Here is a 25,155-nt window from a genome sequence, read left to right as displayed (position 1 = left end):
CATTGTCATGGTAAAATCAAATTTAGAATTATTTAAACTAACAAATATAATTGCTAAATTTTTGTAATGTAAAATGAAATCTTTGTATTTACTATGTTTAATTTTTGCTTATCAGTGTAATCAAAATGGAACCAAAGTACAATTAAAACGTTTAAAATGTTTTAACGTATCTCTACTAACAGTTGAACTTAAAATTTATATTATTAGGAAATCTATGCAGTCATCAAAAGATTAATATTAATCGAAAGTTAAATGTATTATTCCTCTAAAATAAAATAAAAATACCCTTGCTTACCAAATATTCCAAGTTGATTTGCTAAACATCATACTGTTCTATCCATGTTCGATCCACAAATCACAAAAATGTCAGAGCAAAAATACCACAACATAAACAAACCATATAAAATGCGAAAGTCATCCTGATTCGTACTTAGGCCAACCCATAAATAATTCTTAGAGAACTTGACTCTTCAGTTATTGCTATCAATTATTTAATTACTCTATATCGATTGCTGGCAAGTTTTGCTTCCATTTTCTTGGCACAGTTCCCTCTCGATTATTGCTTAGGACGACAGTAGTGCAATGCCATAAATTTAATAATCGCAATAATATTTTTATGCATCAGACGGAAAGTTCAAGGTCACTTGTTTGCGGGTGAATCGAATGGAGGGTGTGTGTGTCTGTATCTGTGTGTAAGTCATGGAAAATATGTACATATGTAGAATAATATATGGCAGTTGATTGTAATTGCAATTGGATTCCGATTGTGATAAGCGGGCATAATAAACATGTCCGCTGGGAGGCATTAAGGAAAATGAAAAATAGACATTACATTGGCATAAATAACCTCTGTGAATTTTCCGCATTTCGAAGCGAGCGAGAAAGAATATGGAGAATTGACCAAATTTGGGCTGTTAATCAAGGCGGAAAATGTAGGGAAAATTGCATTTCGTTGCTCGTTGCTTCTGCCGCTGGCCAAATGAGTAATTTCCACATTTTCATACACTTTTCAGTAGCTCTCATCTCCGGCTGCATTTTCCATTTTTCCACCACCTACAGCCCCATTTCGCTGTTTACATTTCGTGTATTTCATTTAATTTCCTCTTTTGCTTTCGGACTCGCCCGAAAATGTTTGGCAGTGGGGGAAAAAAGATTTCAATTTCTGACAGTTTTGCGTGTGTTTCAGAATAAAATTGTTCATTTTCAGGCAACACCCACTGCGTGTGTGTGTTCGGGTGTACTGGAATTGTTTATTTAAAAAAATTGTTCTTACTCTGCCGTGCGCATCCAAGAATTCATAATAATAACCTCTATCTCACTCTCTGCTGGTCGAATCTTTTTCTTTTGTTTTCCTGCCATCCACGGAGGCATTAAATTTAAGCACTTTGCCTTCGATTTCCACACAAACAAAACATTAATCTCAGGTGCCTACTCAGTCCCCCGATCGCCTCTATAAACAAAATAGGGATATTTCCCTGATCTTGCGCTCTTGCGTTTTCAAAATCTAAACATTTTCCTCGGTTTCAGATAGTTTTTTTTTGGGTGGAGTTCTTTCCAAAGATTTTTTTTGGTATTCTATAAAGACGTGTGAACTTTTTCAAGTGGTGGACAATGAACTCTTTACATTGATTTAAGATTTCAATATCTAAAAAATGTTAACGGAAGATGTTTACAATAAGGCATCCATTCATAGCCACAAGAAATATATATCTATTTATTATTTCATTTGCATATCATTCAAATATTATAGGTATATATTAAAATGCTTATTTAATAAGTTGTATTTGCTTTTGACAATCAATTTCTGCATAAATTAGTTAATTTTATTAAAATACTCTTAGAAGGCTTTAAGTAAAAAAGAGAAACAATGATTGCACTATCTGAAAATGTAGCAAAAGAGTTATATATTATACTCAACAAATGGCGTTTCATTCAAATCTTCTTAAAGATGATTAAGCTCTAGTGGGCAGTGAAAATAGCCGAATGCAATTACCATTTATCAAATCATGCCATTTTCCCAAGGACAGCTAGGCTAAGCAATTTTCCAGCCGAGCTCTCAGCCATGTCGATTATCTCGTTTATCACAAAACCCCCTTCACCAGACACTCAATTAACAAATTGCATTCAATTGGATGGAAATTCTGCTAAAATTGCAGCTTGCAAATCCTTCAAGCTGGAGACGAGCAGAAAAAAAAGGAGTCTATCTATATAGTCGCCAGATGACCAGGGCCAAACAATTAATCCTTTGTTTGCCATTTATAGTCGTACCCCCAACCCAAACCCCCAACATTTGCGTTTTTCTCATTTCTATTGGCCGACGGGCATCTCAAGATGATACATTGGCGACCAGAGGATGATGATAATGATAATGATAATCACAATCACGATGTGGGTGGGTTGTGTGTGCTCAAAGGCCATTAAGCCCTACTTGAGGAATACAAAGCACAGACATTTAGTGCTCGAGAACTAAACGCAGCATAAATATTTGCAACCCTCTAAGATCTTTTGTCGGCGCCGATAACCGCATAACCAGACGCATAAAGACCCCATCTATATAAACTATATATATGTACTTATCTCCCTAACTTGATTCTGAATTTTTTCTCTTTTCTAGGTGCCGGTGAATCGGGCAAGAGCACAATAGTCAAACAGATGAAAATCATTCACGAGAGCGGCTTCACTGCGGAGGACTTTAAACAATATCGACCGGTTGTCTACAGCAACACAATACAATCATTAGTTGCAATATTGCGCGCGATGCCAAACCTAAGTATTCAGTACAGCAATAACGAGCGGGAGGTAAGTACCAAATGAGTCGCCATTCAGTGGGTTTGCATACCCGTTACTCGTAGAGAAAGAGGGTATATTCAGTTCGTGGGAAAGGATGGGACTCCGATCCTATAAAATATATATTCTGTCAGAGCGTCCGCATGAACTATGGGATCTTGGAAACTATAAAAGCTAGCAAGTTGGCACTAGACATGCAGATTCTACAGACTTTTGCGCAGCGGAAGATTACTGTATAAGGGTGCCACGCCCACTATAACGCCCACAAACCGCCTAAAACTGTGGCGCCCACATTTATAAAGTTTTAAATTTCAATTAAATTTGATTCAATTCCGCTTGCCAATACCTACCGACACACCGAAAATGGTTAAAATCAGACCATTAGTTAATAGGTAATGACCTTACTCCTGAATCTAGTAAGAACATCGCGAATGTAAAATGTAAAGTAGATATAATGTAAACATCCATGTTTATTCGCCTCAGCACGAAGGTATATCTATTTTGAAGTTGGTTAGCTGAGTAATGGGTATCTAATAGTCGGGGCACTCGACTATATCATTCTCACTACTTTTTGCTAAACTACTTTTACTGGGATTCCCCCGGGACTTCCCTTCCTTCCTATAGAGCGATGCCAAGATGGTGTTCGACGTGTGCCAGCGGATGCACGACACCGAACCCTTCTCGGAGGAGCTGCTGGCCGCCATGAAACGCCTCTGGCAGGATGCCGGTGTCCAGGAGTGCTTCTCGCGCAGCAACGAATACCAACTGAACGATTCCGCTAAATAGTGAGTACCATACCACATTCCATATACGCAAATTCATTCGGCCACCTTGAAAAATGGGCTGCGAAGTGAGATGGGCAGATGGTGGTGCCGAATTATTTTAAATCGTGTTATTTTAATCAGTTTGCAAACACGTAGGTGGTCAAACGGTGTGTATTATTTTAAATAATTTATTTCGGAGCGTTACCAAAGCGTGCAGGTTGAAACATTACACAGCTAAACAGCTAAATTGAAAGTAAAGTGGTTTTTATGGTAATTATGAGAAATATTTAATGAGCTCTAAAAGTTTTACCACACAACTAAAATATATAAACAGTAAAATTCAAAGTAAAGTGGTTTTTATGTTGAATATAAAGTACAATAAAAGCGCTTTAAACATTTTGCCAGACAATTAACATATATTGACATAGGAAATTTATCAGCAAAACGGATAAGACACTCTTATCTTTTTATATTTTTAAGCAGAAGCAATTAAAACGGAATTTAACCAATCAAGGTTCTTTATAAATATCTAAGCCATTTGAAACTAAATACTCTTTGGCTTTCCTGGCTAAATTTAACTTTGGCATATCACGAGTGGCCTTTCATCAAATTTATTTTAAGCTTCATCGTTATGACTGTTGAATACGTGATTTTCTCTCATTAAATTTGATTTGAAACGTAATATTTCTGCTTTTCTTAATAGGATTCTAAAAATACCATTGTGTGTGCAGTTATCTGGATAATAATAATAATCAATTGCAAAGTAGGATCACTTTCAAGATAAACCTCACCAAACCACTCAACCAATTCGAATAATAATACACTTAATAAAAAGCAATTAATCATGAGCATGGATTGGCGTTTGCTTGACCTTAGCCATCACACTTTGTCCTAAGCTGAGCCCACTCGTCTGGTTTTTTTTTTTGATTAATGATAAGGCCAGACAAGAGAAACAAACAGAAACTGACATTTTATTGCATACTTTTCTACGCTTTATTGGGTACAATTATTCTTCGAGAGAAAACAGAACTAAAGCTAAATATGGGGGAATATAATGGTCCTATATACACATGTAGCAACATAAATACACAACGTTTATTTAGTTACACGCACCCACAAAACTGCGCTCGTGGCGATGGGATAAACCCAAATTCTGTGAAATTCTGTGTGTGCTATGTACATTTGCTTAATTAAAAAGATACATCGCAGCAGAAGCAGCAGCAGAAAAAGCAGCTGGGCTTTGACTATAAATATCACACATCCGCCGTGTGTCACTGCAGCTTTGAGGCTGAGCTCTCGGGGCCTCCAGATCCCTTCTCTGGACCCACTGCCTTCACTCGTCCCTCAGCGTCAGTTTGAAATTTAGAGGAGACTGCGGTATGTACGTGGAGTTCACACGGTACACAAACTCACCGGAACTGTACGAGACCTTGTATTTGCGGAAGATCTGTTCCGAGAATTAAACAAGGCAAAAATTAAAGGGGTTCAAGGAACAGGTGCACAAAAAACAGCAAGAAAAAAAGAAAAAACCCACCTTGGCCAGCAGAGTGTGCAACTCGATTTCGGCGAACCGACGACCCACGCACATGCGACGCCCAAAGCCAAAGGGCAAACTCACAAACGGGTGGATTTTCTGGCTGGCATGGGGGCACCCAGCTGAAAGTTAAAGGCATTTTGGTTAGGACACTAAAATAAATTGTAGTTCGCTTTAAAAATATCCATACATATATATATGGAATTTAAACTTCAAATACGCCTTAAACTCTGAATTTACAAACGTCTTCAAGGCTCTAACCTTACTTTAAATTTAACCTGCGGATAAGAAAACAACCATTAGAACTTGTTTGATTTAAAAAAAAGAAAATTGCATCTCAATCTTAAATATCTATAAACTTACGATGCATAAACGCTTGTTCAACAATCTATATTTTTGTATTTTTTTAACCTAATGTTAAGCTACGGTTAGACAATAGAAATATTTAAGGAAAGAAATCTATGTAAGAACATAGAAAATATATCTCGAACCTCGAAAACTATGGTAAAATTAAAGGGTGTTCTAATCGTAGCAGTTTACACTGTAATCCGTTTTCTAGTTTTAAACTCCATATTTATTTTAACATAAGGTTGAGAAATCGAACTTCAGAGTTAAGAAGCACTTTAACTCTTAACTCTTTTTAAAAATACCTAAAAACTATTTGTTAGAACTTTTTTTTTTACATAAATCTTTTAAATTTACAACAAAGAAAATTTAAAAGTATTATATTTTTTAAAAGTTGTACAAAAAAGTATGTATATATATATATTTATATATATTATAGTAAATTTGGCTTTCCTTTTCAGTTTTTTTTGGTTGTTTCTATAACGTTCATCAAATAAAATAGTCCGCCAGCGACAAAAAGTCTCTGCCTCTTAGGAACTATGTGCCTGACATTTTATATCACTTGACTAAAGCGTTTCTACGTGTTTTAAAGCTAAGTTTTTTGCGACCAACTCACCTGCATCTGGTGCCGACTGTTTTAGCCAGCGTTCCGGTAGAAAACGCTTGGGTTCTGGGAAATATGCGGGATCGTTTGAGACGACCAAATGGGGGAAGATAACGTGCGTCTGAAAAAGAAGAAAAAATACCAGTAAAGTGCCAGCATAAAAGGTCACTCGTTTTTCGAAAAAACTTACGCCTTTGGGCACATGGTAACCGTTGATGACAGCATCCGACTGAAGGCTTCGGCCATTGGCAATCACCACGGGTCGCATACTATATGACGGCGAAAAAGGGTTATCCTTTAAAAAAGGGGGAACTTAAGGATAATCAAAGAGAGTGTCTTTATACCGCAGAGTTTCCTTCACACAGGCTCGCAGATAGGGAATTTGTTCCAGGACATTTTGGTTGATCTCGGCCTCACGATGGGGAAACACCTTTTGCAATTCATCGAAGAGGCGCTGCTGTTTGTCTGGGTTTTTAGCCAGCTGATAGATGGTGGATGAGGCAGCCACAGAGGTCTAACGATTATAGAGACAGCCATTAAATATTTTATAATAAATAAAGAGATGTGAACTTTGAACTTGCCGTATCTACGCCCACTAAAAATAAGTCGAGTGCCAAAATGGCAGCCAGTTTGCGATTGCCCGTCTTTCGCACTATTCTCTCCACAATGGATATATCCGCCTCCGATTTGGGCACTCCCCTAGCCACATCGGCATCGGCCTTGTCCATGGTCTTGCTAATGTTCCTCATGCATATTCTAGAGGAATAAATACATTTATTTAATTATTTTTCCCATTATGAGTGTGGTATGTTAATAAACTCACGCTGTGAACTGATCCAAAGCCTTCACGAAGCTTCTGTATGCCTTGGTGGGATATATCCGCCACAGGGGCATTCGTAGCTCCAACTCCGGAACCGCCCAGAAAAATGTATTGATTGCCTCTATGATTTGCTGGGCTTCCTCGCTGCCCTCCGGAGACAAACAGCCCAATCTTGTGTCCAGGGAAACACGACCCACAGCTGAAAAGGGTTTTAAAAAAATTATTATTAATTTTCAAAGGTTAATATAGCCCTTTGCACATCTAAATACCTTATAAAATATTTCATAACACACCACAAAATATATTATTTTAATAAAACACTACATTTCTGGTCAGTAAAACATCTTTGGCCAATTAAAAGTTTGCTAATTTGTTAAAATGTAGTGTTGGTTACAGTTTATAAATTATTCAAGCAAGCAAATTTTTGGCCAAAAAGTTTAGATTTAATTAGGAAACATTTTATGGCACACACACACAAGTTAAATTGCATTTGCATACATAGCATTACAAAGTTCTAGCCTACTACAAAAGACTAAAGTTAATTAATTTATAACTGTCAAAAGGCGGTCCCCAGCCAGTCCTTGGCTTTGAAAAGTATGCTGTAGTCATTTTAGCCTAATTGCCTTTGGATTTTTTCAATAAATATTGCCAGCAAAGTGCCATAATTGCATAAGTAAAATGCAATTGGCAACTACTTACATTCCAAGGCCCATTTGTAGAGCTCGTGCAGGAAATTGGCTGGCAGTTCGTCCTTTTCGTCGCGCATCAGCTCAATACTGCAGATGGATATATAGAGGGTGTATATATGTAGATTGCATAACAGCCTGGCTGGATGGATGCTTAGACTCCGACTTACCGGCCCATAAACTCGCTGGCAATGTCATTTAGCGGCGGAATGTACTTCTTGGCCGTCTGCGGCTGCAGCAGGATGTGCTGCACCTCCTGCCTGAAGGCCTCCCACTTGGGCCCGTGCCTGGAGAAGGCGGAAAATGTTGGAAAATGTGCAAAAAAAATGGGGTGGATGTGCCCGCCATAATATCCGTTATGTAAGCACATTACTTACACGCCAATTAGGCCGGCCACATCGCCAAAGAAATCGCGTCGCAGGTCGCCCTTGTAGTGCCGCAGCGAGGGCATCGAGGGTCTGGGTTCCACGGCAAATAAAGCGTGGGTTTCGCAGAAATGGAAAAAATATATAAATATATATTGCAAGTACACAGAAAAAAATGAATATAATGTTATTTATACTATTGTGCAGTTTATGCATTCAAATGCTAAAAAATTTCTCGGTTTCGCAGCAAATAAAGCGTGGGCTTTTGCAAGAAATATATACTGCAAGTACACAGAAAAAAATGACTATTATATTGTTATTTCTACTTTTGTACAGTGTATGTACCTTAGGGTGGTACTAAAAAATGCGATTTTAGTCAGCAATAAATGCTTTCGGAAGCTAAAAAATTGCAAGGTTCCACAGCAAATAAAGAGTGGGTTATGGGAAAAAAACTAAAATAAACATTGCAAATACACAGAAAAAAATTAGTAGTACATTGTTATTTATACTATTGTACAGTGTACAAGGGTGGTCAAAAGTATTTTCACAAAAAAAAAGTTAAATATATTCATAATTTGAACTTACATCTTGTTAAATTTGGCATCAATGGAAAGGTAATTTAAATGCCGTTTGAATGATACAATACATTTCTTAACACATTCAGTACTTATTGAAAAGGACGAATTTGTGTGAAAATGTCCTTTTTGAATTTTTTTCCTCGACTTGAAAACTTAAATTTTTTGATGCAAAAAGTTTCTTCAAACAAAAACAATAGTAGCTGCAAAAAGAATTTTTCAAAAATCATTTTGCTTATATTTTTTATGATTTTTTAAAGGTGACACTGTCGGAAAAAATTTGTATGAAAAAGAGAAAAATATGGCTAAAATGCATGTTTCTAAGCATTTTCAAAAAATCATAAAAAATATAAGCAAAATGATTTTTGAAAAATTCTTTTTGCAGTTACTATTATTTTTGTTTGAAGAAACTTTTTGCATCAAAAAATTTAAGTTTTCAAGTCGAGGAAAAAAATTCAAAAAGGACATTTTCACACAAATTCGTCCTTTTCAATAAGTACTGAATGTGTTAAGAAATGTATTGTATCATTCAAACGGCATTTAAATTACCTTTCCATTGATGCCAAAGTTAACAAGATGTAAGTTTAAATTATGAATATATTTAACTTTTTTTTTGTGAAAATACTTTTGACCACCCTTGTATGTACTTCATTAGGGTGGTACGAACAAAAAAATACTCGATTTCAGTCAATAAAAAATGTTTCCGATATCTAAAACGCTGCATATTAAGATAAAGGCTTTGCGAAACGGTCTCAAAGCATCCTTAAATATTGTTTATACAAAACTTGTGACAAATACAATTTGGTACAAAAAAATCGTTCCTTCATTACCTACCTTGTACAAATTGAAAAAAAATAATAACTATTCCGTTAGAATATACGATACCTCGATTAAAATTTTTTTTTTTTTACAAAATACTTTACTTGAGAATCAAACCCTTTAACGAATGTACTTTTACAACGAATTTATTTTCTCCACTTAAATGTGTACCACCCTAATGTACATGTTTTTATAAAACTAACTAACTTCTCAGTCAAATATTTAAAACTGAAAGACAGTAAATTGTTCTCAACTAAAATTAAAATTTAAATGTTTACTATAAAAACTAGAAACCTAACTAATAAATTTTTAAATATTAAATAATAAAAAAGGCATACAAATATATATATAATATATACTTTTAGCCACGCTTAGAAACAACAAGGCACCTAATTATGATGTATGTAAAATGCGAAATCGTCAGTCTAGAAAGCCACAAATCCTCTTTATTTTTAAAGGAAAATATCCTGATATAATCATCCATTTCGTTCATTATTTTTTTCGCCTGTATACATGTAGGGGCTAAAACCCCACCCCCTCGATATCCACCCAACCGCCCCCTTTGAGGTCGCTTGCCCTTGCGTGCAGACAGACCGGCGACGGCAACATCAAACACAAATTCATACCGAAGCCCACACAAAATGAAGCGATTTCTCGCTCCTTCTCCTGGTTCCCAGACCCCTGGATATATACTATATGAGTATGTACATCTATACCATCGTCGTATTTGCATTATATCTGTCTACTCGCATGTCACAGAACAAATAAAAGAAGCGTATTTATTGGCTTTTGTTTTATGCACCACCCTGGTCCACAACTTAGCCAGCCATTTCGAGCGTTTGACTTTACTCGACTGTTGTTTTTCAATTCCCACTGACTTTGGGTTGCCCTAGGCAACAAAATGCTCAATTAAATGCGAGATTTAAGTGTAAATGTGGAGAATCTTTTTGTTTTAAAATGTCAAGAAAACCCAACCCTGAAGTGTCTATGAAATAAGTATATACTGCCCATCGCATTATGCAAATTTTTAGTTCTAGCAGACAGTTGGCAAAAACGTAATAGTTTAAAAATAGGCAAAAAAGAATGAAGTCATGGCAGTTACATTTCGGTTTTTCACTTTCTATTCTTATGTTAAAACTCAATACACAACTTATGAAAATTGTAGTAATACTTAAAATAAATAAAAATAGATGTATACCAATGTTTATTATTCATTAATATCCTCAGCAATCCATTTAAAAGATTTAAATAAATGGATTTTATTTTAAAGCAAATTGTAAAATATAAAATTAAAAAAAAAACTTAAATGATAAGTAGTGTATTTTTTCCCTATATATTTATTAAAATTTTTTAACTAGGGCCAATAATATAAAATTGTACTAAATTTTGTTATTTGTTGGTTTAAAATTTCTGAATAATAATTTCTTTCCATTCAATTTTGTAAAAGTTTTTTCCATTAACAATATATTAAGTTACACTTATATTTTTTGTTAATATAAACATTTCATACTTACTACTATACTATTTAAATATGTTATGCTGGAGAAAGAAGACTAGCAAGTTTATTTGTATAACATTAAATCTGAAGTGACGTCTTTTGCATACTAAACACTTAACCGGGAGCCCCGAGAAACTCGCTGTTTACAAGCTTGTAACCACAACTTGACCCCCAGATTGTCACGATCGGCAATCTTGGCCTAAACGGCATGAAAACCTTTTCCGAGTTAGATATTCCCACACACGAATTGGCGTTTCTCTCTGGGTTTTATGGACCTCGTAAAAAAGTCAACAAAGCCGACGCCTCTGGTACATATCTTCATCAATCAAATGGTCAGTTAGTATGTCAGTCAATCTGTCAGTTAGTCAGTTGGTCATTTGGTCAGTAGTTAGGCTTCACACTTCTTCGCCGGCAGATGGTTCATTCATCAATCTGTCTGTCTGCCGGTTAACGAGTCAACATTACGTTAACGTTGTCTCATATCCAATCTATTAGCGATTCTTTTCAGTCACATTAATGATGACTTGCCAAATGTGAGCTATCCCAGGCCAAACAATAGATTGTTTGGTTTTTTTGCCCTCGTCTGCGATTCGCCATCGATCCATAAACTACTAGATGTCTATAAACGATTGAAAACATAAACGTAACTTGTTAAATTTGGTTCATGGCCACGGCTATGTTTTGCAGATATTATGTCCGAATGATAGGGAAAGGCGGAGAAAAGAAAGCTTATAAAAGTTATGGACACGCTAGCGATCTGTGTGACTTTCGTTTTGTTTGTTTTTTCCTACATCATTTCGGTCACTTTTATTTATTTCTATGATGCAAAAACCAAGCTTGTGAATAGTTTGGTTTGTTTGGTTTTATTTCGGTTGGATCTCGAGTTGCTAGGCCTACGGATCGGATTGCCAGCCAGCCGAATGAGAAGTGAAAGTTCCAACTAATTTCAATTAAATGGATTATTTTTATCTCGCGCAAAAATGTTAAATCTTGATGACATAGTTTCAGGTGGATTCATATCACAAATGTCTTAAATAACATTTTAACAACTGTGGAAATATAATAATAAAGCCTTAATCGTTTACCAAACCAATTTATAATGTAGGTAATTCAGAAACCAATATAAAGGTTGAAATATTTTCATCGCTGCATTGTTTTTCATATCTGTTCCAACTATTCCAATCTGTCACAATATTTTCACACATCCCCGTTTAATCCGCATTCTCAGGCACAATCGCCATTTTCTGCCTTCGTTAGTTAATAATTTAATTGCAAACTGCATTCATTCAATATGCGCATAAATAAACAGGAACTGCATTTGCATTGTAGAGGGAAAAAGGGGGGAATCGCCCATGCATGACTGACTTTGCTGTGGATATATGTGGATGTTATATCGTATATGCTATATATTTGCGTGGGCATTGGCATATGGGGGATTTCTGGTTATTCAGACCAAGTGCAGCCATGCAGGACTTAACTATAATCGTGGGCTAACAACGTATTTAATCAACTTGTTTAAACCTTTGGTTATGTAGTGGATTTGTAGCTAATCTCCAGGTCTTATAAACTTTTCAACAAAAATAATAAAAAGGTAGAAAACAAAGTCAAATATCTTAAATAAGATATTGCCTTAACTATCCACATCTTTAAGGACATATTTTTAATATATATACATAGTTAAAGAACTAACTAAAACCATAAAACAAAGGCTAGAAAACTAACTAGTGGTTAAGTATTAACTCAATATTGTATTACCTTAACTAAATATAAACAAATGTAGCTCAACCCTTATGTGGGTTGGGGATTATATATCCAATTCTTTAGTTCTGTCATAAATGACATGACTAATCTTGGTTTAATAACATTTTCAAAGAATTTGTTTTAACCTTTGGTTAGTTGGAAAACCAACTCATGGTTGATTATAAAATCAACAATACACTTATCATCTAAAATATGACAAGCCACCTAATGTGAACTTCGCATTATATAACCGAGTCCCAGCCTCTTTCCCACGCCTCATAGGCATGCTGCAGATGATCAATCATACCGAACTGACATGACACACGTGTCGTATACGCAATTTCGCACTGCCTCATCGAAGGATAACAAAAGTCAATTAATCACTCACCGGTGTGGCATGGCCTCCTCCTTCTTGAATATATTCCGAATCTCATCGCCATCGAAGACGAAGAGCAGATCGGGATGGCCAATGAGGCCACCCACTTTGGCCATCTTGCCATAGTTCACGTGCAGCTCATTCATAACCTTGTCCAGGTCGCTAATTTTGTACGTTCCTGAAAGTGACAAGCGTTTATTAGTTATCGTTATCGCTGTCGGAATTTCCCGGAAACCCGTCGAGTGTGCGACTCACCAATTAGTGGGGCAAAGCGCCAGGAGTTGCCAATCAGCGGCAGGGGATATGGACCCGGCACTTCCGAGTAGGGACGCACTGCAGCGGAGGAGGTGGCGGTGGCGGTGGCGGTGGAGGTGGTGGTGCTCTCCGCTGGTAATGCGGTGGTTGTGGCCCGAGTTGCTGTTGCCGCCGTCACCGCTCCTTGGCTGTCAATTAGTGCAAGTTGTTTACAGTGAAAAAAAAGTTTTTTAATCGGAGTTCTTATTTCTATTTTGTATTTTCCTAAAATCATTTTGATTTATAATATATATTTTCCTAGTTAGCATGTTCAGCTAATATGTATTTAGTTTTAAACCAGAGGTCGGCACACAATACAACGCCATTTATACTGTGTTTATGCTATGCCTATTTCATGAAATCAATTCATGAAATGAGCAAATTCGTGTGTGCATAAACACCGTTTCATGAATTCGATAACACACGAAAGTTGACTATGAATTCAGTCCCAATTTACGAAATGCTGAGGCACAGCCTACTTCACAGCCTACTACTCTATAGAGCTCTATATAAAATTCAAAAAATTTGACAGCTTAAGTAATATCATTTCATGAATTTGTCTGTGTTGTATAAACAGGGGCTATTATAATTTCGTGAGTTGGAGAAAGCATGAAATTCATAGCATAAACATAGTATTAGTTTTCCATTTGAGTGTTTAACTTGCACAAGGCAGTTGTACACTGTATTTGTTGCGGCAGAGATCGAGCAGATCTCTAATGGGAGGCTGCCGATCGCTGTTTAAAACCTTTTAAGTTTGGAGTTTAACATTTGGACGAAATTCTAACCTAAAAATCTTTATATCGTAGACCCAAATAACTTCGATTATATTTTAAGTAATATTTTAATTTAAACCGTTGATCCAGCAACTTAATTTGTAAACGCCTTGTTTAAGATAATTTTTTTTTACCTTGGCAATATTTTAATGCGAATGCAAGTTATCGGCATATGAGCTAGCAAATATTGATTATCATTCTATTCTTTAATCTAAAGACAGTTTCTCCTTAAAAGTGCTTAGTAGCAATATTTTAAATATGCAAATAAATATTGAATGGTTTATATTTTAACATAGATCAATTTCTAATATTCTTTTTCTTAGAAAAAAATGTTTTTTTCCTTAACAAAAATATTTCACTTATAATTTTAATATTAAACATGAATAAAACATATTCCGAGTTTATATTTTTAACATCCCACGAGGGAAGAACATTTAGATAGTGATAAAATTTTTTTTTAAATGCACTTTTTTTCTTGCTGTGTGGAGAGTCAAGAGAGTGTGGGAAAATCACGAACCTGACATTTAATTTCTTCAGATTCGCCGTCTCTCCCGTCCGCAGTCGCTGCATTGCAATTGATTTTTCAATTTCCGTTGCCACGCCCACTCCGCTGCTGGGCGGCGACACCGCTCCACCGCCCCCGGAATGCGGCAAAATGGTGGCGGTGGTGCTGGAAGTGGAGCGCCTCATCAGCGCAATGGATGTTTTGCGTAAGCCCGACATCTTGAGTCCTCGTCCTCTCGGTTCTCGGTTCTGGGTTCTTGGTTCTGTGGGGAAAAGTATTATGTAAAAAGTTGAGCAACTTTGAGCAATCTGCTGCCCAGCCGCCGGCTAACTAAATTGTGTATTTATGCTGATTCTCTGAGTGTTTCTTGATGCATTTCCAAGTGGATTTCCCGGGGAAAATCAATCAATACAGAGCCAATCGCCTTCATTATTCTCCTTGAGATGCCCCAGAGAGAATTCACAGATAGGTGTTTGCTTAGGGTGCAAATATTATGGCACACTCGCTCATATCCATATGCATGTTAACTTTCAGCAATGACAGCACTTAGTTCGAGTTAGTTGCAAAACAAAACCGAGCAAACAATCGACGATTGTCCCTTGGATCTCGGGGGAGCACTCAAGATAAATGGGTGCTGTTCGGTGGGCAGGGGGACTCCCCATTCCCATTTGTCGGTAGACTCGGTGCCTTCCGTTTTATGGCCGCTGCCAATAACCAAGTCGGAGTTAGCTAGCGTTGAATTGAGCACAACAACTACGAGTGCTCGTCAAATGCGAATTCAAACAATGGAACACACAAATTGAATAGTTATTGAAGTAGCAACCCTGGCCAAAGTCTAGTTTGTTGTAAGTTAGGCAAAGACTTTGAAAGCGGGGCAATATAAGTTTAATACTGCTTGATAAAGGTTTTAAAACTTTTGAATATGGGTAAACAACTTTTGTCTATGCTCGGGAAACTTGTAAAGTAAGTAAACAATTGTGTTATTTGACAAATAAAAGTAAATAGGTTTTCCGTAGTTTTATAAAAATTTTGTGCTGATGTTATATGGGATCGTTTCTCAATGTCATGTTAACTTTTGTCGTTGAGTTCAGTTTCTGTTTTGAAAAAATTGCGTTTCCCAAAGTCATGTTAGATATTACCTGACTAAAAACTCTTAACTCCTTTCAAAATTAGTCGGTTGACAAAAGCCTTCACTTCTTTTTCAGCATTTTTGGAGTAAGTTTCCAACTGAACCGTTTAAAATTAACATCACATTGAGAAAACCATTTTTTCTTTATAAAATACTTAACTTGACAGATAGTAAACTAGAACCTTAAAAATACATTGAGAGAACGTTCCTTAATAAATGTACTTTTTTTTGAATTGATAGCACAAAAGTTATAATTTTCAAAGACACAACTCACAATGCAACTGGGATTTGCTAAAAATATAAAAAGATTTGTTTACAAATCATAGCAACATTAAGCTAATGCTAGCAAAAACAGAGATTAAGGTTAATAGGCTACACCCTTTGTAGGCAGAATTAAAACCAATTTTGGATTAAATTCTTTTAAAGTAGTTTTATAAAACAAAAGAAGACTCTACCAATGGGTGTAGGTGCTTATACATATGATTTCTCAACCATAAAAACAAAAGGCAAACCGTTTAGTTGACTTTTGGTGTGGCTTTAATTTTCCTCCACTTTTCTGGATGTATAAAAACTTGGATTTCCACCCAAAGACCCCCTCCCCTGCAAACACACACACACGCACTTTATACAAAGAGAATTTTCCTACCCCGCAGGCTGAAAAAGTGGCAACGAGGCAGATTGCTCATACGCCGCGTATGCCAGCGAACAAAGGCAGTGGCACTTTTGCTGCCTAACTTCTGACTTCTTCTACTGCGCCTGCTCCCCAAAGGCAATATAATTTAAATGCCGAAAATTTGATGGAACTGAAATCTGGTCGACCAAATCCAGAAAGTTGCCCCAGCTGCCACACATTTTTCTCTTTTATTATATTCTTTTTTTTTCTGGGCTTTATTTCTTGTGTACACTCGGGTGGCACAATGGCGGCGGAGCGGCTTATCCTTGCCCTTGTCGCAAAAGCGGCGACCTTGAGCTCTCCACCGCTCGAGAGCAGCAACAACAGCAGCTATCTGAGTATCTGAGAATGCCAGCGCGGTTTTATCGCAGAACCAGGCGGTTATAATGAACTCGAGTGATAGTCCTAGCGCCTGCGAGTAATGTAGGAGAAATGTCAAGCAGCCACTTGTCGTCGACTTTTATGGCCATTGTTCCAAAATAGATGGAATGGGGAATAAGTACACCCAAAAAAAACAGAAAGTTAAGATTTAATAAAAATTGCATTCAAAATATATCACAGGCGGAATTGAAATTAAAGTATATTTTCAAGACTAAATAATATAAAATGTAGAATTTGAATTTGTGGTATTTCTTTTTTAACCCATTTATTTCAATGTAATACTTTCAAAAGTAATAATATAATAGTCATCTAATTTGAACCCATTAATTTCAATGTAATACTTTGAAAAGTATTAATAAATTCATTTTAATTTAATTCTTTGGAAAGTAGTAATAATACCCTTCTTATTAGAAACAATTAATTTATAATTAATACTTTAAAAAAGTAATAATATATTACTCATCTTATCGACAGCAAATCGATACTCAGTAGTGTATAATTAATGTAGCAATAGTTGCTTTTCTATAAATATTTTTTTTTTCGCTGTAGGGAATAGTTGGAGGCAGTGGGTGGTGGGAAAACTCTCCTTCACACTCGAGTGCATGCGAAATCGAAAGGAATTCTATTAGCATTCGGCTGCTAAATGAGCAAAGGTGGTCGAAAAATCCCGAACGATTATGTCACTGCTCGACAGCTTGGCAAATCACTGGCCTCTTGCTTTTTGACTTGCCCTTCGAGGTGTGGCCAAAAATTCATAATCAAATTTGCTTTCACGCTGTCATATTGCCCAAGTCCCGAAGAGCCACTAGTTTAGCTAACCTGGTTCGTTTTTCTGGGAAAATGTCTCTTGGAAAACTCACTTTAATTTGTCTTTCATGCGGATAATTGTAGTTTCTTTTGAAACCTCTAATTGGCCAAGTGTTTTTCTTTCTTTTAGCTATTCATTGTTGTTTTCCTTTATTTGTTTTATTTTTACAAGTACTTACAGCAGTAAAAATTTAAGCTACAAATTGAAGAAATTAATATTTTGTATCGTGCTTTTTTAGACGTTTTTTATCCTTTCAAGACTTTTCTTTTTCATCGGAGACCTTAAATGAAATGGTTTTATTATACATAACTTTTATTTATATTTTTTATTTTATTATACATAACTTTTAATTATATTTTTTGTTTTATTTTGCTTTAATTTTAATTATTTTATTTTTATTTGCATGTGATTTGTTTTTTTTTGCGAAGGTGCAAAAATATTTAAATTTTTTTTAATATATGTCTTTAATAAAACTTATAAAGGTCTTTAATAAATCCTAAAAAAAAACTTTGGAAAAAAAATCTAAAAATATTTTTTAAACATGCATTATATGAATAAAAATATATTTTTCATGTTTTTTTTAAACAAACATATTATGGTAAAGCCTTCACCGCTTTATAGTGATTCTGTGTGTTTTCAATAACTCTTATTTACGATCACTCTCTTAAAAACTGCAATTAAAAACTCGTTTTCTTGTTGTATTTTTTCCCAATAATTTTCTTTCAATATTTTTCCGATATAATTAAATTGGCCTTTCACGCTAAACGTTGATTTCTTTGACAGCCAACTTGACTGAATGCCTTTGCAAAGTGCAACTAGTTTACCAGACACGCCCAAATTGCATTGGGAAAACACCTCTCGGGAAAACTCACTTGAACGTTTGTTTTCCTCAGCCAGTTGGTTGGGTTTTCGAATAGAGTTTCAATCAACTAGTGGTTGATTTTGTTTTCGTTTTAATTTATTATATTTTTTTTAACTTCAAGCCGCCGTTTGTGCACAATTAAAAACAGCTTTTGTTCGCCTTTTGTTGTGCGGATTTCTATTGTTGTCTTGGCCAATTTTCCACTTGTTCACAGACACTCGAAAAGGCGGCTTGATTCGCCAGCTCTTTTGTCACGCAACGCGAAGTTTATTTTTACAAATGGTACACCGGAATACCAGGCTTAAAAACCGAAACCGAAACCGAGCTCTATGGATGGAGCGCCCGAGTCTTGAGTTGTTGCCTCGTAGACCAACCGCAACGCACTAAACGCGATCGCCGGGCTTCTTAGTCTACTTATACGATACAGGCGCTATAAGCTATGCGCTATAAACTACCTACCTGCCTCCAAAACAACTGCTGATCGGCAAACTCTCGATGTTTTTTTTTTGTTTTGGCGCTCTTCTGTTGGTTTTGTCACTTAAGATATCTTGGCTAATTGTGCTGCCGCAGCTTTGCTGCCAACTTTATTGCTCTTTCTAGCCCAGAAACTATTGGGCTTCTTTTATAAATAACGTAATATTCCAAATGAAACCGAAAGTGCCTAATAATCCTAATCAAAAAGCAAAAGTTTGTGTTAATATATAACGGTTAACTCCCTTGATTGACATTAATGGTGGGCTATTCGAGGTTTGAGGGTTATGTAAAATAAATAAATCACTATAAAACGCTGCTGAAACTAACGAACCACTTGCTTGGCTAAATTGCACGCAAATCGCTTAATTGAAAAGGCCATAAATGTTGGTAAAAACAATAGTCAGAGGAAGCCGGCAAATAAATTTCACATGATGATGATGGCTTTTCTCATCGCGGTTAAGGTGGCTAAATGGGTAAATGGAGTTGGGTTATAAACAACCTAAATAAGATATTGCAATCGGTTAAGCAAAGGAAGGTTTTTTAAATAAAAGGAAACATTTTATTTGATCTAAATTCAAATTAAATGTTGATTCTAAATTATAATCAATTTAGGATCGGAGACTTAAACTATATTATGGATATGTTCAATAAATACCGCTACTTGAAAACGTTTTTAACTTTGGAAAGGGTACTTATTGAATTTAAGCATACCTGTTTTTAAATAAGCTAGATAAACATATTAAAAATGTAATGCTGGATCTAAATTTTTTTAAGGATCGTAAAATATAATATATACCCTATAACCTTTTGTATGGATAACTTTAATTACTAGAAAATAGGATTCCAATTATATTTTTAACAATTTACAAAAATCCTATTTCCAGTGTTTATTTATTGGTTAAAATGTTGTTTTTAAAATCCAAATGAGTTTTAACTTTTATCCTAATATGGCATAATACATAAAGTTTTTAGGCAAGTAAGGAACCCGAGAAATCGGGTGTTCAAGAAATGATTTCACATACTATTCACCGTTCATTAATTACATACTAAAAGGCTTTCTCTTATCCTGATCTTTAATTAAATTAAAGCATAGATAATTTTTCTATCATTAGCTCACTTTCCCTCGCACTTTGTCCGTCAGGTTTATGATCTACTTTCAAGAAACCACAACTTAGCCACTTGCCACACATTGCAACACATTTTCCGGGCTTACAAATTACAGCTGCATGTGTGTCTGCGGTTTTCGGATCGGTAAACAGAAAAGAAAACTTTTATGATGGACATGTTAAATAAGATCTCCGCCCGACGAAGTGCTAACCAAGTGGTTGCCCAATCGGATTCGTTGTCAATTAACGTTTGTCTAAGAAATTGTAACGAATATTGGATGTATTAGTTTGTTTAGTTTTGATTATGCAGTTTATACCCCCTAAAACCGCCAAACTTTTCCGCATGAAAGCATGGTGGTTAGTGTGGTTATGCTGGGCGAGCATGATGACTGGTCCCATTTCCTTTAAGACGACAAATTGCAGTAGGGTCCAGTTCCCCCTTTTCAAGTACTGCCAACTTTGGCCACCTTGTTAAGCAATTGTGCGTGTAATTTAGGCGAAAACCAGTTGACCAATGCATCCGATTTCAGCACAAGAGCAAGTCAAGCGAAGATTGATGCGATAACCAGCGCAGATTCCTCGGCCAACCTAAAAAAAAAAACTATTAACGACCTGTCCAAACCTGGCCAACAAATAAAATTAGCCGCCTCTAAAAAGCCCTTTTGTTTTTTTTTTTCTTGAAGGCATTGCGTGCCTGACGTTAATTACGGCCCAAAAAACACATACGACTGGCCAAAGGCCCCTTCTTTTTAACGACCTACTTGTTGAGGCTCTTACTCCCCAGCACGCAGACTCTCTATCTGTATCCGTGCATCTCTATCTGTATCTGACAGATGCCTTGGCCGGGGTGACGGTTACATAACCGGCAAATGAAACTAATTACAAATATAGCCTGTATGCAGGGAAATTAGAACCACAGAACAAGTCACGGAAATGGGAATCATTTTGTATGGCTAGTATAGTGTTCCTGTAGTAAGGGGAAAACCATTTGCATAGTAATATGTGTGAGTGTGTGGGAGCTTTTCACCCATTTCCCATTTTCCCTTTGGTCTCGACACACGCGCAGGTTTTTTGTTTTTAATTGTTTGCTCAGCGCTTTGGTCTGCGCCTTAATTGTTTGCTCAAGACTTGGCAGATACGAAGGGAAAATTGAGAACGGTATGGTATGGTATGGGATGGGATGGGCAAACATTTGTCTGGTCAAGCAGGCGATGTGTGGATGGCATATATACATATATGGAATTCCCTAGCTTCTGTACTAAAACACTCTATTTTTGCCCTATTCACTTGCAGTTTCCTGGACGATTTGGATCGGTTAGGCGCCAAGGACTACCAGCCAACTGAACAGGATATCTTGCGTACTCGCGTCAAGACCACTGGCATCGTTGAGGTACACTTCTCCTTCAAAAACCTCAACTTCAAGTGAGTAACAATATATATGATAGACGAGGGTAGGATCTTTATATCTGGAATTTCTTAATCTATAGATTGTTTGACGTGGGCGGCCAGCGTTCGGAGCGTAAGAAATGGATACACTGCTTCGAAGATGTCACAGCGATCATTTTCTGCGTGGCCATGTCTGAGTACGATCAGGTCTTGCATGAGGATGAAACCACGGTAGGTTTGGGTTTAATTAACTTTAAAAATACTTTAGTGTGCCTTACACATCACTAGGGTTTTTAAATCAGGTTTCTAAAAGTATGCAACAATATATTTGAAACTCAGAAATACGACTGTTCTTCAATCACTGCATAGTTTTAGACACCTAAAATAAAATCGTAAAGTGATTTCAAAACTCTAGTGACTGGTGTGGCAACGCCTTTTTGAATAGTTTGTCCTGATAATAAGAATTGAAAGTGTAGATTACATTTTGTTAAATATTATTACAACACAAAATAATATTTTAAATTAATCTTGAAACACATTATTAAAAAATATAACAATATAACTTTTAATTGGAAATTAACCTTAACATATTGATCAATTTAGTAAACCAGTTGTGATACAGCAATATACTTTATATGCTTTTCTCAGATCTAGGGAATACTGAAGTACCTTTTGTATCTTTATCTATAATACAAAGACCTTTCTTTTCCCTTACAGAACCGCATGCAAGAGTCGCTGAAACTGTTTGACTCGATCTGTAACAACAAATGGTTCACGGACACCTCGATCATTCTGTTCCTGAACAAGAAGGATCTGTTCGAGGAGAAGATTCGCAAGAGTCCCCTGACAATTTGCTTCCCCGAATACACAGGTGAGTGGTCTATCTGATCTCGAACACAAATGGGTTATTAACTCTATTGTTTTGTGGTATATTCAGGTGGACAGGAGTACGGCGAGGCGGCTGCTTATATTCAGGCTCAATTTGAAGCGAAAAACAAATCAACCTCAAAAGAAATCTACTGCCACATGACGTGTGCCACAGATACCAACAACATTCAGTTTGTATTCGATGCTGTCACCGATGTCATCATAGCAAACAACCTGCGCGGCTGTGGGCTGTATTAAGGAGGAGGATTCCCAATGAATATGATGATGATAACGATGATAATGTGGAGCAGAATTGGGGGGCGTTAGCAGGGAACACCGTAACGGTATTAAAGAGCAGCGCGGGAGCACAACAACCCACCAGCATTGATCAAAAACCAAACAATTTAAGAGCAGATGATAGAACCAACCAACCGCAACCACACAGAAACACACACAAAAAACACAGGACACTGAACACTGAACAAGCAAAGCCCAAAGAACTTTTATTTGTTTAACAAAAAACGGCGGACGGATGGATGATATATGATATATGGGGAATAAGCGACGAGTACATTACATAATATCGATAATATTGATGCAGATAAACGATGCAATGCTAATGATGATCAGGGCGATTATAATGATAACGAGATCAAAAACAACAAGAACCGAAAAAAAGGCAGTTGATTGAAAGGCATTTCCTATATACATACATATACAACCACATACATATGCGTTATGCAAAGCCACATGTACGACATGACACTAACACACACTCACCCACGACACACACACACACACACAAGCGCCAGCATTGCATATAGTTGTTGTTTGGTCTGAATAATTTTTATAGAATTTCATAATTTATGTGTAGTTTAGTTTCCTCATGTATTTATTAAACAAAAAACCAAACGAGCGTATATCTACATATACCGCATATATATATACATACACTTCTATACATATATATATATATACATATATATAAATATTATATATTAAATGTTTCCTGTTGCAATCTCTCTTTGAAATTATTCATGCCATCAACACTCTGCATTTGTCATGCTTGTTTAGACTTAAGTTCGAAAGTTTCAACACACAAATCCAGCGGCAAAGGAAATAATATGTATTAATTTGATTGCGTGTCAGCGTGTGGGCTAATATAAATATTATATAACAAACCAAAAAAAAAACCAGAAGAAATGAGGAAAGGAAAACAGAAAATATGGAAGGCAAATCTTTAACGTTTAAGTCTAATTTAAAGATACAAATGAAACGGATATAAAAACTCTATCTATTGTATTTACAAACGAAGCAAAACTAAACTAAACTAAAAAGGAAAAGAACAGATAAGAGTCAAGAAAAGCAAAGCATATGTGGCCACTTAACTAGCTTATGTAAAGAGCAGCAGTAGCAGCAGCCATCGATGATTGATTGATTGATGGATGATACATTTCAGTGTAAATTGTAATTTGTTGAATTTACGTGTATAGAAGAAGTTTAGCTGGCAAACACACAAAGAACAACACATACTGGACACAAACTAACTATAATTTAATTCACTTAATGAGCTGATTTGTTGGAATTTACAATGATTTGTGGCATTTAAACGGGGAGCGAGGCAAATCAGCGATTCAACTTTGGCGGCGCACAAAAGCATGCTATATATTTTTGCCATATCTACGCACACCACCACACACAAAACTCACACACACACAAAATATGAATCAAAATGAATGGAACGCAGAACTCAAATCTCCCACAATGAAACTAAGGATTGTATGTAATAATATGATAATTTATAAATTCTACTTTTAATGGTAAACATCTTCGTACGTATGTACCTACATATATATATGTATGTATGTGACTGTATCTAGCGAATGGCATTTAACCCCCCGAGTATGTTGAATTGTTTGATTAGACTTATTATTATAATTATTATGTATATGCTTTGTATGTATGTATTTTGTGCATTTTGATTTTACACAACGATTTAGCTGCAATGAATTTATATTGTTATTTTTATAGTATTTCTTTTGTATCTGCCCAGTCTTCTCCTCCTCCACCTCCTCCTCCTCGACCTCTTCCTTCACGGAAATCTCCTCACTTGTGCTCTTGCTCTAGTTGGACGGAAATCCATTTATGTTTTATAGTTTTTAAGCCTAATTTATGTAAACGCACACACAAACAAACACACAACTTAAACGTGAACTAAGTAAGTTTATTAGCGAAATAAATATTATTTGACATTCAACAAAAAGTAAGGACATTTTGCAAGAAGCTTAACGAAATCGTTTCGATTTTATTTTGGCTATTCCCCCCCCGAAGAACCAGTGAAACTTTACAAAAGTTGTGTTGGCCACGAAATCCGTACAATTTCTAGATTTTAAACACCGATCAGCGAACATTCACCTCTAAGCATTTACTTAGGTCAGCCAACACTTTCCCATTTCCATGACCCCCAATCCCTTCTACTATATATCCCTGCCCAACCAAAAATACTGTAATATTTAATACGTATGTATTTTCCATTCAACTTGTAAAATTCTACCAAAAAGATTAAAAAAAAAAACAAAAACGAAAAAACCATTTTCAAATAAAACTATTTATTCAAAAACAAAAACCAACAGCCATTTTGTTATTTTCCTTATAGTTTCTTGATTTTCTTACAGCCAGCCAAATGTTTTGCATGTACTAGTTTTCCATGTTGCTGCTGGCTTCGAATTTGGGGTAAAAAAAAGTATAAGATGATCAGTAATATATATAGTCACTTGACCAGTAATGCAGAAGATCAAGAACAAAGAGTTCAATAATTGTATGTGTAACTATAAATAAATACAAAATCGATATATTTATTGACAATTTAATTAAGCCACAAACAACAAAGTTATTCATTTACCTTCGAGACAAAGTAAACCAGGTCGGTCTATATATACAGAATACATATATAAATTAAAACAAACGTATATTTAGTAAAGGGA

General features: G+C 36.0%; 2 protein-coding genes across 4 annotated transcripts in view; one reads left to right on the top strand and one right to left on the bottom strand.

Annotated features, from left to right (window-relative positions):
* The window catches only part of LOC119552127 (G protein alpha o subunit), a 36,554-nt gene extending 11,757 nt beyond the window's left edge, over positions 1-24,797 (top strand). For both annotated transcript variants that reach the window (XM_037861916.1, XM_037861915.1), the window contains 6 exons: positions 2,615-2,799; positions 3,412-3,572; positions 21,212-21,340; positions 21,406-21,535; positions 22,022-22,175; positions 22,242-24,797. In XM_037861916.1, coding sequence (XP_037717844.1) covers positions 2,615-2,799; positions 3,412-3,572; positions 21,212-21,340; positions 21,406-21,535; positions 22,022-22,175; positions 22,242-22,429 — 947 coding nt within the window. In that variant the 3' untranslated portion in view covers positions 22,430-24,797. The remainder of the gene's footprint in view (positions 1-2,614; positions 2,800-3,411; positions 3,573-21,211; positions 21,341-21,405; positions 21,536-22,021; positions 22,176-22,241) is intronic.
* Positions 4,623-18,707, bottom strand: LOC119552126 (probable cytochrome P450 49a1). Of its 2 annotated transcripts, none has more exons than XM_037861913.1 (14): positions 18,349-18,707; positions 14,498-14,747; positions 13,169-13,356; positions 12,926-13,091; positions 7,918-7,998; positions 7,711-7,827; positions 7,554-7,630; positions 6,858-7,053; positions 6,616-6,790; positions 6,379-6,548; positions 6,225-6,303; positions 6,047-6,155; positions 5,086-5,207; positions 4,623-4,998 (listed from the first exon to the last, which is right to left on the bottom strand). In XM_037861913.1, exons 2-14 carry the CDS (start codon positions 14,701-14,703, stop codon positions 4,885-4,887), a joined length of 1,800 nt encoding a protein of 599 aa, XP_037717841.1. In that variant the 5' UTR covers positions 14,704-14,747; positions 18,349-18,707; the 3' UTR covers positions 4,623-4,884. The 2 variants fall into 2 exon arrangements, with proteins under 2 accessions (XP_037717841.1, XP_037717842.1); XM_037861914.1 differs by having other exon boundaries at positions 14,498-14,740.
* Positions 24,798-25,155: the final 358 nt, after the last annotated feature.

Source organism: Drosophila subpulchrella, chromosome 2R (genome assembly GCF_014743375.2).
Source record: "Drosophila subpulchrella strain 33 F10 #4 breed RU33 chromosome 2R, RU_Dsub_v1.1 Primary Assembly, whole genome shotgun sequence".
Lineage (NCBI taxonomy): Eukaryota > Metazoa > Arthropoda > Insecta > Diptera > Drosophilidae > Drosophila > Drosophila subpulchrella.
The sequence above is the reverse complement of the archived record's forward strand: the minus strand, read 5'-3'. Positions and strand labels throughout refer to the sequence as shown.

Excerpts from the sequence above, each read along its gene's own strand:
- LOC119552126 (XM_037861913.1), bottom strand. The coding sequence starts at position 14,703 with ATGTCGGGCTTACGCAAAACATCCATTGCGCTGATGAGGCGCTCCACT. Across the intron at positions 7,999-12,925 it reads GAGGAGGCCATGCCACACCG|ACCCTCGATGCCCTCGCTGC; the intron begins GTGAGTGATTAA and ends CGTGGAACCCAG. Across the intron at positions 7,631-7,710 it reads GCCAGCGAGTTTATGGGCCG|TATTGAGCTGATGCGCGACG; the intron begins GTAAGTCGGAGT and ends ATCCATCTGCAG.